Source organism: Chelonoidis abingdonii, chromosome 7 (assembly GCF_003597395.2).
Source record: "Chelonoidis abingdonii isolate Lonesome George chromosome 7, CheloAbing_2.0, whole genome shotgun sequence".
Lineage (NCBI taxonomy): Eukaryota > Metazoa > Chordata > Testudines > Testudinidae > Chelonoidis > Chelonoidis abingdonii.
Window position 1 is genome coordinate 82,087,172 of NC_133775.1, and position 13,715 is coordinate 82,100,886.

The 13,715-nt window shown below is 40.1% G+C and overlaps 1 protein-coding gene across 1 annotated transcript in view; it reads right to left on the reverse strand.

Moving 5' to 3' along the window:
• WWC1 (WW and C2 domain containing 1) overlaps nt 1-13,715 on the reverse strand; it is a 165,613-nt gene that overhangs the window by 61,562 nt on the left and 90,336 nt on the right. Inside the window, exons 4-8 of the mRNA XM_032776684.2 lie at nt 12,143-12,219; nt 11,119-11,198; nt 7,463-7,592; nt 6,850-6,978; nt 4,373-4,446 (exon numbers count right to left, since the gene is read on the reverse strand). Of these exons, the coding sequence (XP_032632575.1) occupies nt 4,373-4,446; nt 6,850-6,978; nt 7,463-7,592; nt 11,119-11,198; nt 12,143-12,219 (490 nt within the window). The remainder of the gene's footprint in view (nt 1-4,372; nt 4,447-6,849; nt 6,979-7,462; nt 7,593-11,118; nt 11,199-12,142; nt 12,220-13,715) is intronic.

The window sequence follows — 13,715 nt, forward strand, 5'->3', positions numbered from 1 at the left end:
CAGGACTAAGCCTATCTAATTTATTCTCATGACACTACAATGGATGTTAACGCTTTTTCTGTCACTTTTCTGCACAGAAGCCACATTTGGGGAGAGGGGCATTCTTAATGCAGAGCCAGTTCCCACAGGAGTGTTGCTTCTTCTTAATTAATTTAAATTCTATAATTATTAGAAATTCATCCTGACTGTTTTTAGGTCTTCTTAGAGCTATTTTGTTTCTGACTGCCTGATTAAGTGCAATAGTGTGCTCCAATGAAGAATTCACAGTGGCATTAATTTATAATCCAAGAATTCCTCAGTGCATTTTGAAGGAATATGAATTTTTATAAGAGGATTGCTTGGTATTAATCTGATCACTCCTGGCATACATTTGCATGGATATGGCTTTTCAATGGAATTTGCTCTCAATGCTCTGCACATATTCTTACACCTTTTTTTAAAACTAACCCTGAATTTGCCCCTGCTTTGCAAGCAACCATTCTCTGCTTTTTGGATTAAAAAAATAAACCCACTTTTAAAGTCCAAAAAATTTTTTTCATCGTAATGGAATAATTGCTTTGCAAACGACCTTGCATTTGGCTGAAAACTCCAGCCCTTCAGCTTTCACAGATTGAGCATTTAAACCATATCATTCATGCACAAGTCTAGATTTTCATTACAAAGAAATCAGCAATAGTAGATGCTGAAGTGCCAGGTACAGAGTCATTCTGAGTGCCTATCACCTCTGAGGCTGAAGGAAGTGGAGGGAAGGATGCTTAGTTTTACTTTTAACGGTACTCTTTTTAAATAGAACAATAATTCTAGATTGTTTGTTTGCTATCTCGATATGCAATCTGACTCCTTTATTGATCCAAACAAGTGGCTCCCTCTTTGCAGGAACAAATCACAGCATGTGCACTTCTATACCTGTGTGCACCTGTAACCCACATACCTTCTGGGTGTGGTGTTGTGTCCCATCTAGTGGTACCGAGACCACTTAAAGAGAGAGATAAAATGAGTCTGCTCTACAGCCCGAGCTAACAGCCAATTAGCTTTTAGCTCATGCGGTAGAGGCTCATAACTAAGCCCCAAAGGACCCCAGTTCAATCCTACCCGCGGACAATCAGAAATTCAAGTAGTCAGACCCGCTTCTGCACTTCAATGGCTGATGAAATGGCACCCACCAAAATGGAGGTAGACCTTTAGGAAGTGTGCTCACAAGAAGGTTCTTAAACTTTTGTAATGCTCCAACTGCTGCAGCAATGGTGTCAAATATGTCATTAAGCCATTAAAACATCCATTTAAGACCTTCTAAGACAAGTCCTGGTCAAGGGTTCAGTCACAATGGCTGGTAACTGCTGTCCAATTCCAACCTTGTTTATCCCAATTTGATTAAGGCCTGGTCTACACTTTAAATTCAGGCGAACACAGCTATGCTGCTCAGGGTCTGAAAATTCCACACTCCGACCAACATCGCCATGCCGACCTAACTCCCAGTATACATACAGCTAGGATGACAGAAACATTCTTCCATCAACCTAACTACCATTACGTGGGGAAGTGATATTCCCACAGTGATGGGAAAACCCCTTCCATGGTACATGCTGGCCTAAACTAAGGGGTTATGCTGGCAGAGCTATAGCACCATCACTATGCCACTATAGTCCCCATAGTGTAGACATACCCTTAGGCCTGCTCTGCACTACAAAAATAGGCTGGCTCAAGTCACTTTGTATTGACCTTTCCTTCGAGAAGTCCAGCTAGCTAAGGATGAGACTATCACCAGGACCTTGAATCTTTCCAGAAAGGGATGTTAAGAATGTTAGCAGGAGACCTACAACTAGTCTGGCCCTTTGGGTTTCAATTAAATTAAATGTTATAACTAAGTTAACATCAAGTAACTCCTATTTCCAGGCCTTCGGTTTTATCTTTCCAGATAAATCTGTTTTTTTAAGCTCTGAATGTTTACTCTTCTCACTGGGTCTCTCCTGTTTACAATCAGTCTCTCTACATAGTGCCTGAATCCCTGACTCACTTATGGAAAAGTACTCATTAGCTTGCTTGGTTCTTTTGGGAGAGTAATTCTCCACTGGGTCCTGGGGACAGAGACAATCTTATTCTTCCTACAGACTCAGCATAAGGGGCCTTTCTTTTAGTTCCACTTTGCCAATCTATGGAGAAGGTAAGAAATACCTGGGGTTGCAAACTTTGTGTAATTTCAAATAGATTTTGAAAGTTGGTTCCAATAATACAGGGACTTCCCTGCAGGATGGTCTACTGTTATTATTGTCCCACTTTATGATAAGAGGGCTACAAAATAAACCTGGGAATTACCATCCAATCAGCCTTTTAGATGTGGTCTTCAAAATCTATTCCAGATACCTCTTAGGGCTGAGAGCTGTAACCTTCTTGCAGCGGACTAGCCAGCTTTAAGAATACAACTTCTCAGCTATAGTTAATTGTTTCATGCTCTCACATTTGATCTACAAATACTGCTTCCCCCAAGGGGGGAATATTTTATGTGGCCTTTACTGATATGAAATTTGCTTTTAAGTCTGTTGACAGAAGCTATTTTAGGGAGAAACTTGCAAGGGCTTGGTAAGGTCTCAGGTTAACTATCTTTTGAGAGCCTTTCTTGGCCAAACAATGGCCAGGGTTAGGATGGGGTGGAAGGACAATCTAACAGATCCTATGTCTATTATAAAGGGTGTGTATCATCGTTTATTGTCCTCCTCTCTTTTTAATTTTTATATTAAATGGTACTGGGCCTATTTGAGGGGAAGCAGTATTTTGCCCCTAAAATTCTGAACTGACCAGTGTCCTGCTATAGGCAGGTACGGTTCTGTTGTCCCAAACGCCTTTGAGTTTGAAATGTCCATTATGGGATTTTGGCACTTTTTATCAGCAGGAATACACAACTATAGATTAGCTGAAAACTAAAATATTTACTTTTGGACATAAACCAAAGTTCCATAAATGGATAATTGATGACCATTATATTGAACAGTGTAAGTCCTTTTCTTATCTGTTTATATGCTTTACATTCAGCTGTGAATGGGATAAATGTACATAGGAAGCTACGGGGAGAGCTTTTTGGTCCATGCAAACAATTTTTTGTTTTTCTAGTGTGCATCAGAGTTATTTAATTGCACAGGCTCTCAGACTGTTCACAGCTCAAAATTCATAACCTTTGTGCAAAAAATTATATTATTGAATTATATTATCCCATTAAATTTTATATGTGGAAATTGGGGGATGGAAAGATCATTAGAGAAACGCCAAATAAATTTCTGAAGAGAATACGTCATCTCTTCAATTATCCCCAGATGCTTTATGTAGGACAGAGGTGGGTGAATGCTCTGTATCTACCAAAGCACAATGTCTCTATTAATTATTAGTTGCAATTTCAGAATATGAATTTACATTGGCTTCCAAGGTCATGTCTGGAGAAACAGCTTAAGTCTAAAACTTCAAAATTTTCAAGATTTTTACAAGTCCAATGTCTACATTCTTGGCGGTTTCAGGAACTAGGTTCGGTCAGAACTTTAAGAATGTAAGCTTAAGAGGCGTAAGCTTAGAACCGAAGATGTTTGTAAATAATCAGGCATTAATGCAACGCACATGTCTCCCAGGCTCCGGTTTAAAATTCATCCATAGATCTGAGAAATATTAGGAAGTTTTGAATACTAAGCTGGGGGGGACTCCATAGCTCTGTTTTCAGACACAGTTGGCTCATTAGGAGGGGAGGCCTAGAGGCATTGAGAGGCTCAACAGTATATGCCATCCACATTACTTTTGTCATTTGAGAACTAGAATGACTTTCCCCAGTTTTAACTCAGAAGCTTTTGCCTCATTAGCTCAACAATTTGAATACTGGTTATGTAGCAATGATGTTTCAGTTATACAGACAATTACTTTATTTACCCAGTCAAGAAAAGACTTATGTGGAATTAATTTTCTTTATAGCCTAAGTGGATCAATTTATTCTTAACTTTTTAAAATTTCATTTTTGTTATACAGAGTGTTTTAAAAGTTAAGTAAGGAGAAGGGTAGAATCTGTGTTTATCTTCTGTACTGTGATTATTTAAAAATTTGTATTTACTCTGTTGAGTGTTCTAGTTAATTACTAAGACACTATCCTAACATTTGATTTGCATTAGCAATTCCATACAGTCTTTATTGTCATTAAAAGCTGGAGTCTTTCAAAGAAACAGTTGCTGCATGCTGGCCCCTAAGCACAAAAGATCTTTCAAAGTTTCAGTGAATGCCCCACCACCCTCACTAAAGTTCTAATTGTGCTCTTAATGGGTTTTCCTCTCAATCACAGATATCTGTTTACATTTTGAATTGTATAGTCCCGATGGTAAGCAACAACAGACAAAACACCAACTACCTTCTCTTTGCTTCTTCATATCGGAGACGTAATCTGACCTTCTCAGCCAACTGATTATTAGTGCTTGTGATAAACTAGGAAATAAAGTATAACACCAGTGAATTAATAAACAGCTGTTGTGCCTTGAGACATTTTATATTCAAATTGTAATGCTGCTAACTTGTCAATTGAATAAAATTCATAGATTCAAGAAGCGATCAGACTGAAAATTGTTTCCTTTGATTGATTTTTTATGATTATGTGCTTCAGGTGTCTAAAAACTGATATAAGATGCAAGGGTTATCTTGCTCTCCAGTTACAGAGTACAGCAGAATCTGACTAATTCACATCTATGATTGGGGCCCAGATTTTTCCCCCTTTGCATTTAAAACTACAGCGGAGGACGTTTTGCAAGATAATTTTTACTATCTCTGAAATGTTACAATATGTCTTGTGTTGGTCTGCTTTATTTAGATTGAAAAATCTTTAGGGCAAGGAACATAATGGCTATTAGGACTGGGCTGATAGATGCCTTACACAAATAAAACTACAGTAGCAAGAACTACTCACTCGAGTGAGGATTTGCAGGATTGGTCACAATGATACCAAACCTGCCATCTGAGCCACATGGGTTGTCCCCATTGCCCCTATGCAAAGCCCCAGTCAAGGGTGACACCGGTTTGCCTGCGCTGATCCGATTGCCAGATCAGAGCCCAATGTTTGCACAGCACCATGTAAGTTTATAATTTTAATACAAGACCATACTACAGCAACCTGCTATTAAATCTTACTAAGAAGTGGCAAGAAGCCACCTTTATATGCAAAAGTCAAGATGTGTGCATTAGAGGGCTTCTATATATCTTTGAAAGTTAAGGATGTTAATCAACAGACATTGGAAGAATTCACCCCAAGGAATCATTAATTTTAAAGCCCTAAGGATTTGCACCTATTCCACAATTCCCATTGACAATAACAGGATCAAGAGTAAAGTACACTCTTGTGGAGAGGGCCAGCACAAGGGTTATGCACCACTTATGTGCCACCTATGTTTTTAAGAGGTGCATAAGGCTGCGATTGTCCTCTACACAGGGTTGCATTGTAACATACTGTAACAAAGAGTTGAAATTTTTAAAAAATTGGTAACATCACTCATTTACAATTCAAATTCCCAGCTAGTAGAAACTAACTTCATGAATGACCTAGCCCTGCAAGTTTGCAATCTTCCTCAAAGCTAAATCCATAGGTAGCCTCAAAACGTTCCCTATGTCATAATGCTTGCCTTATAACTGAAAGGTTAACAGAATATTCCATGCCTCAAGGAAGAAATATTTAGGGGGAGGAAAGGGTTAGATCTACAAAGAGACTTAGGCTTTGCAACACTGAGCATCATAGTGCCTAACTTTTAGGTGCCTAGGAAAAAAAAAACCACAGGAATAATGCTGGAATCCCCAAAGCCGAGTTAGGTGCCTATAAAATGCATGGGGAGAGACAGAGGCCTTAGAATGAGATCCACAAAAGCCAACCTGCCAGGCAGGGAGCTGCCAAAGCTAGCCAATGGGAGATGCCAATCAGAGGGATATATGTTAAGTCCTGCACTGTTCACAGATATAGGCACCTAAGTCGAGACTGTAGGGAGACGCTTATCTCCGCTTGAGATCCACAAATCGGAACTCACCTCCTCGAGTCACGGGATTTAGACACTTTAGCTGCTTCTTGCTGCACATGAACTGGCCAGAGGTGGAGGAGGAGCAGCTGCTGCTGCCACCCACCCACTTTTAGCTCAGTGGTTAGAGCACTCCTCTGAGACTTGGGAGACCCAGATTCAGCAGGGAAGAAAGGTGGGAAAGCACAGCTCAAATCCTCTCAGGAAGATGCTCTAACTTCTGAGCTATGTGATATTCTGATGGGGGGCGCTCCCTCAGTCTCTTCTATTGAAGCTGCTCCACTGTGGTAGAATAATGAAAGAGCGATTGGAGAGGGGGACCAGACCCAAGGTCTTCCACCTCCTAGGTGAGTGCACTAATCACTGAATTATAGAGACACTCTCCCACACTCAGGCCCAATGACTATTAGGCAGGGAGGAAGAAGGGAGGGAGGGTGGAGAGAGAGAGAGAGAGAAATCTCTGTAGTCCAGTGGTAAGGGCCCCCACTTGGGAGGTGGGAGACCACTGCTAAAATCATCTTTCTCCTGCTGGCAGAGAGGGGACAACTGAACCTGGGTCTCCCACCTCCCAGGCAAGTGCTCTAACCACTAGGCTAAAAGTTATAAGTTGGGCAGGTGCCACCACTGCCACTACCTGCTCAATTTTGAATGGATTTGCCGTTAGACTTACATTAACAGATCAAATGAAACTTCACTGAAAACCACACTGATGTTGAAACTCTGAAGGCTCATCAATTAATAGTTATTTGCCCTAGCGTGAAAACTTGCAATACGGCAACATTGATCCAGTGCAGAGGAATAATTTTTGCATGTGACTGTGTCACATGTTACTCACATTTCCTGAAACATCTGTTTGGGAGCTAACATCCAGATACTGTGGAGGTAATAAGGATGCATTGCTGTCCCACAGGTCTGACTGTGATCCTCTGTCAGTCACAAAGCCATCCTTTAACCTGGCTAAGCTCTAAAACAAGAATTCACAAAGTCATCTCTTTTCTTGTTAGAAAAAATATCACCAGCTGCACAACATCATTACATTGAATGAGATATTTAAGCTTGAGTGAAAATCACAGTGACCCTTCTTTGATAAAAAGTTCCTTAGTAGGAACATGCATCTTACAGCAAGCTTTTCTTTGATGTTCTTGCTCTCATTTTAGACATCTGGGGATGATAAAGTGATTTAATTTAAGCCAATGTCACATCATACCATCTTTGAGTTTGTGATCAATAAATAAAAACAAAAGGATGACTGTTCCACTCCAAACGTGATGTTGAGTCATTTTATATTAACTTCTAAACTAATAATTATATTCTTTGAAATAAAAGATTTAGTCTGCCCTAGATATTGTGAACATTTCTAGTTATATAAGATCAACTTTGCAAGAGTGTTTCAAGGCAATGCCTTGTCCTTTCCATCAATAGCTCATTATTTAAAATTATTTCAGTACCTGAATGAGATCTTGTTTTTCCTTCTCTCCTGAAGTGATTGCTTTCTTGATTGCTTTCATTTCACTTAATATGGCTTGTGCTTCATCAAGTTTGTATCCACCTTGAGTATCAGACATTTTCATATCAATTCTGCATGAAAAGTTACAAAATAAAAAGAGGAAAGAGACTTAAAACACTCAAGATATGCCCAAAATAATTTAGGCATGTGATGCTGTAGTTCAAGTTTATTAAAGAAATTTTAGGCGAACGTGTTTCAAATGCTAAAACACATGCAACTTTCTGTGTCCACTTCCAAGCATGTAAACATTCTTAATCATGGGCTGTCCTTACCAATAAGACGGAGAGGACAGAGTTAGTGAATGATCATGGTTCTTTCCCCCTTTTGAATAAGTTACTTCATGATATGCAGTTATATTAGCCTTGAGAATGCCATTATTTTGAAGCTAAGAGGGGCTACTTTAATGCCATCCCTTTGGTTTTTGACATGCCCACAATGAGAAACAAGTGCAGTGAAATAAAATTCCTACTATTGTCAACATTATATGTTGGGAGTCAAATTCCAATGGAATTACTCCAAACTGATGCCCATATAACAAGGGCAGAATCTGGACTATAGATGCTTTTACTTGTCTTCCTTCATGTGTTCGGAAATGTCAAAAGAACTAACTTATTGAACATGTCTCTCCTATCTCTGTGATAACTTACAGCTTGACACTGCAAACACTGTTTGGAATGCTCACCATACTCAATTGTCCTATTCACAATGTAATAAGCATTTTCAGAATTAGAGAGTCCACAAGTCATGTTCCAGAAAGCACCTGGCTCAGCTGAAAAGTTAATATGAATCTTCAGATCTGGTGTTTTCAGATGTCTCAAAATTGTAGAACATTACAAGGATTTCTCCACATGGACAATGGCAGGATCTGTCTAAATTTGTATTCAGAATGTACAAGGGAGACACTTTTGGCATGAGTTTTATAGAATATGCCCTTAATTAGTCTCCAGGTACTTGCTACTTCGATATCTTCAGGATGAAGGAGCTTCTGTTGTTTTCTATATCACTTATGTTAGTAGAAAATAAAACAACGTATTATACAATGTACATTACAAAAACATGTAAGTAAACTTGTATAACCCAAGGAATATGGTATTCCTGAATGACAAATAAATCTGAAAATTGCAATCTAAAGTGTCAGCTCAGTGCTCCAAAGTTAGAGTATCAGACACATTTTAGCAGCAAAATGAGGCTAGTGTCACCTCAGTGTGAGTACAAAATTAAAACATACAAACCCCCCTCACAGTAGTCTCTTCTCGATTCTAGTATAAGAGCTTTGTACTTCCGAGGATTAAGCAGGACCACCATAGATAGGGGGAGAGTAAGAGGAAGTATTTGCCTAGAACAGGGATCGGCAATCTTTGGCACACGGCCCATCAAGGAAATGCACCAGCGGTTTGCCGTTCCAGGCCAATGGGGGCTGCCGGAAGCGGTGTGGGCCAAGGGATGTGCTGGCCACCACTTCTCGCAGCCCCTGTTGGCCTGGAACAGTGAACTGCGGCCAGTGGGAGCTGCGATCGGCCAAACTTGCGGACGCTGCAGGTAAACAGACCATCCCAGCCCTGGATTTCCCTGACAATGCCAATGGATCTTCCTGACAGGCAGCATGCCAAAGGTTGCCAATCCCTGGCCTAGAAGTATGGCTGTTGTTACTACTTCAAACAGCAGCAGGTAGAGATGTGCAGCCTGCAGGGAGGTTGTGGGGATATTTGCACAGATCTACCACACAGTGAGTTATGCTTAATATATTTGTACAGGATTGATTGACGTACTCCAACATTTTAAAACACGTTAAGATGTAAGTACCACTTAGGCATTAATAGACACAAATATTGTACACAGAGATCTTCAGGTCACAACTAGTACAACTCCACCTCTCTGCCCAAAGTGACAATTACAGATTCCACAACCCATCGAAAGCTAATAATCCATTTAAGGTTTCCTGATGATACAGGGCCTGCATTTTGGTAGGGCTTCAGCATGGTTTCTGCCAGTCCTGGCACTTTTGGCACGCTAGCACCCGGGTGCAAGCATGGAAAATGGGATTTGCATACACAAATGTCATCATCCAAACACATTGTTAGAATATACCACTTACACTAGTAGGTGAAGAGTAAAAGGTATATACAAGAGTAAACCAAGACTGAGATCTGAGAGTTATGCCCAGAGGTCTTTGACATCTGCAAAAGGCAGACAAATCTATGCAACAGGAATTCCTTTTCTTCTTCCTCATTAGTGGTGCCCTAGCACAGATTTTTCTCTTGATACTGCCCTCTCTTGAAAACCATGAACTCTGACAAATTTAGGAGTCTTCCAATACACTACCAGAAAATAGACATCAAACTCCATGAAGTTAATATATTCCTTCCTTCAAAGTGTCATTAACCAAATCCTCTCGGTTAATGACAGGCAAAGTGAATCTTTGCACATTTCCCCTGCTTCCACACTGGAGATCTTCCTTCAGTAATCAGGATAATTTTATTTTCACAGACTATCAGGGTTGGAAGGGACCTCAGAAGGTCATCTAGTCCAACCCCCTGCTCAAAGCAGGACCAATCCCCAGACAGATTTTTGCCACAGATCCCTAAATGGCCGCTTAAAAGATTGAACTCACAACCCCAGGTTTAACAGGCCAATGCTCAAACCACTGAGCTATTCCTCCCTCCAATTCTCCCTGAATTCATCACAGTAGGAGAAAGATTGGTGGGTTTAGATTTAAAAAGTCTCTGACAAAAGCTGTGAAAAAGTCATTTTGTTCTGTGTTTGTGCAGCACCTAGAACAACAGGGTCCTGGTCCATCAGTAGAGGTTCTAGGATGCATGGTAATATAAATTAATACTCCTCAGAGACATGACATATATCTGAAACCAATATAGTAATGGCTAAGCAACTGGTTTGTAAATTACAGAGGAAAGACTTCCTACAAATTTGTATGGAAACCAGTTTCGATATGTTCCGCATATTAAACAGGGTACAGACGTCATGTTGAAGTGGTGTATTCTCTTCAACAAAGTAGGCTGAACAACTTGACAGCTCATCTTTCCCTCCTTCCAAGGGAATTCTACTGAGAGGAGCTGGCACATCTATGAATTTATAAGTGGTGAAAATTAACCACCTACACTATATGCCTCATTACTTAAGAAATGCCAACTGTTATTCCTACACTGGTAACCGTCAGGGCCCTTGTCTTTTTATAGCTTTTTTTCAATGCCCCTAAAAACAATGATCCTTGAATCAAGACTCTAGGCCCTACCATGACATCATTGTTAAGCAGTACTAGTTACAATGGCCAGTACTGCACTTTAAATGATGACATAATGTGGCCTCATGACATTGTTGGAAGTGCTTTTTGGCGTTAAGTCAGTTTGTACTTGCTCACATTTGCTACACTAGCACTTATATGCGCAAGTGACAGATTCTAGTATGTGCTGTGTGTACTGCTTTTCGAGTCTGTCACTTGTGTGCCCAGATGTTAGCACCCTAGGAGCATACACAGGCAGAGAAAAGGCTTGCAGTATTCAAGCAGCTAAAGAACTGGGGAGAGGGGGTGGGAAGGGAAAGAACTTTTTACCAGAAGATAAGATTGTGCATTAAACTTACTTCTTTAGTGTGTGGAAGCCATGCTCTTTGTATTGCAGTTCTTGCCTCATATGAGCCACCTCTCTCTTCAATTTATTAACCTGTAGTAATTGGAAGAGCAAAGTGTTACATTTTCAGACTAATACATCCATTAAGATTAAAGGCACGGTATTATCCACACAGTGGTTAATCAGGATGGGCACTTCAGGCTGAATCTCCTAGAATATCAATTTAGCACAACAACTGTGAATAGCCATAACTAGTACTTCATCTGGACAGTATTATAAAATCACCCTTTAGTGGAGATATATTCATCCAATTCCTAGAAGTTACGTTGGATCAAGTTAGGTGCAAGAGATGTGAAATTCTTAATGCTTAAATATACAAGTTGACATATAAAGATTCAAAGAAGACAAATATTGAATGCAACAAATGTCATTTTTATTCGATGTTTAACATCTTTACTGACTTTTAAAAAATGGTTAAATAATAAGACAGCTGCTTAATTGCAATAATATAAGCCACCTACTGGGCTGTCCCAGTTAAGAGATTTCATCATACAACTAACACAGTGGGAAGATAATGCAAATTGTAAATACATGGATCCTGTAGTTTTCTCTATTGTGCTCCTCCATAGACGCCTGTCTCACTTGCTTTAGATTGGGAACTAAAATGACCAGAAGTAAAGTCTCCACTCTAACAGTCTGCACTGAACTGAACACAAAATAGCTATTCATGTCTGGAGACCATTCCTAAGTATTTTAAATTGCAGTACAAAGTCACCACCTAGTTAAATATCTGATAATATATATTGCAAAATATGCTCTATCAGCTTTCAGGCAAGCTCAAAGCCTTCAATCAAAATTTGTCATAGTTGAACTTTGGGACACTGACTTCAAAAACCTTCTGATAATTTATATTCTAGATTCAGGGCAGCAACATTAGTTCACTCAGCTGCCTTGGTATCTCCTTTAATATTTATCATGAGGTTTTAAAGCTCCTTAAGATCATAAGCAGAAAGCAAAGGTCCATTTGTACTTCTTACCCTGGATTTTGTAGTAGCAATTTCAGCTTTAAGAATCTCCGGGTCATATTTGGAACTAGATGATGAGCCAGAGTGCACTGGAATGAAGAGAATATGTTGAATTAAGAATTCTATTTTACGGTAGCGTGAGCTTTACAACACATCACACAAATCTGAAAGGAGGACTCCAATACTGTACACACAACCTGAAGATTCAATATTTATTCTCTGAGCCCTAATGCTCTCTCCTGAGAGAGATCAATTTATTTGTTTTCATCTTCTCTGCTTCACTTCATGCTCCAACTCTCTCTCCACACTCTGAGTGAAACAAGACTCCTCCAGCTCTCTCCCACCTCAAGATCCTCTTCTCCTCACTATGCTAGTTCTGCACCTTTTCTTCCAGTTGACAGCACCCAGCAGCACGGTCAAATAATCACAATGGGAATGCATGTCAGGGAAAGTTGGAGATGCTGATCATGCTCCATCTGTAAGTCCTGATCTGGCACCAGTTCCTAGCAATCAAAATCCCTCCCTTCTACTTGGCACAGTGCCCAAACACTAGGTCCATGCCCAGTTGCTTGGTCTCCTGCAATACCAAATTCATTAACAAAAATAAAACACTCACACCACACTCCGCAGGCAGTTGGGAGGAGCGGGGGGGGAGAGATAGTATGTAGGATTTCAATTTTAAAATAGGGTTTTCTTGTAAAATAATCCATCAAATACACAACATATTGTGTATTTGAAAACTAAAGAATGCACTACAGCCTTCTGAAAGGCCTGAGGATGTGGCAGACCATAGGATGTGCCTCAGTGGATTAGACCAATGTTCCGTCAAGTGCAGCATTCTGTCTTCATCAGTGGACAAAACCCTTATGCTTCAGAAGACACAGCACTTCACAACTAGGAGCTATTTTAGGGGGTGGCTAGGGACAAGGAAACTGTTTTTTGGTCTGTGCAATGATCCATTTATGCCCTGTAGTAAGAAACTGTAGTTTTGTTTTCAGAGACATTGTCAGGATGCTAACAGAACCCTTCAGTGTGAGCATACAGTTTATAGTTCACAGAGTCATGAGTAATATACAACAGAAGTGAATGGGATTCAGAGACATGGAAAAGCTTCAGGAAGAGACTAAAATGTCTGGGGCTGTTTACTTTAGAAATGACGTAGGGGACATAATGGCATACAACCTGGGATAGTGGCATTGCAAAGTTAGATTGGGCGCTTCTATTTATCCTCCTAGTGGAGATGAACATTTCAATGAAACTGAAAGGTAGCAAAATTTAAATTGCTTAAACATCTTTTAATGTAATCCTGAATTAGCATGTAGAACACACTGACACAAGATATAATTGAGGAAAATTGCTCAGCAGGATTTTAAAAAGTTTGGTCATTTATATGGATAATGAGAACATCTAGAGCATGCGGTTCTGTCAGGGTAATCCTCTGGTGGGCCATCAGACAGTTTGTTTACATTTGCATGGCCACTCGCAGCTCCCAGTGGCTGCTGGAAGAGGTGCAGTCAGGCCCAGCACTCACACAGATGGACCCAGAGAACAGTCGGAAGTGGGATGAAAGGAGAAGAGAAAATAA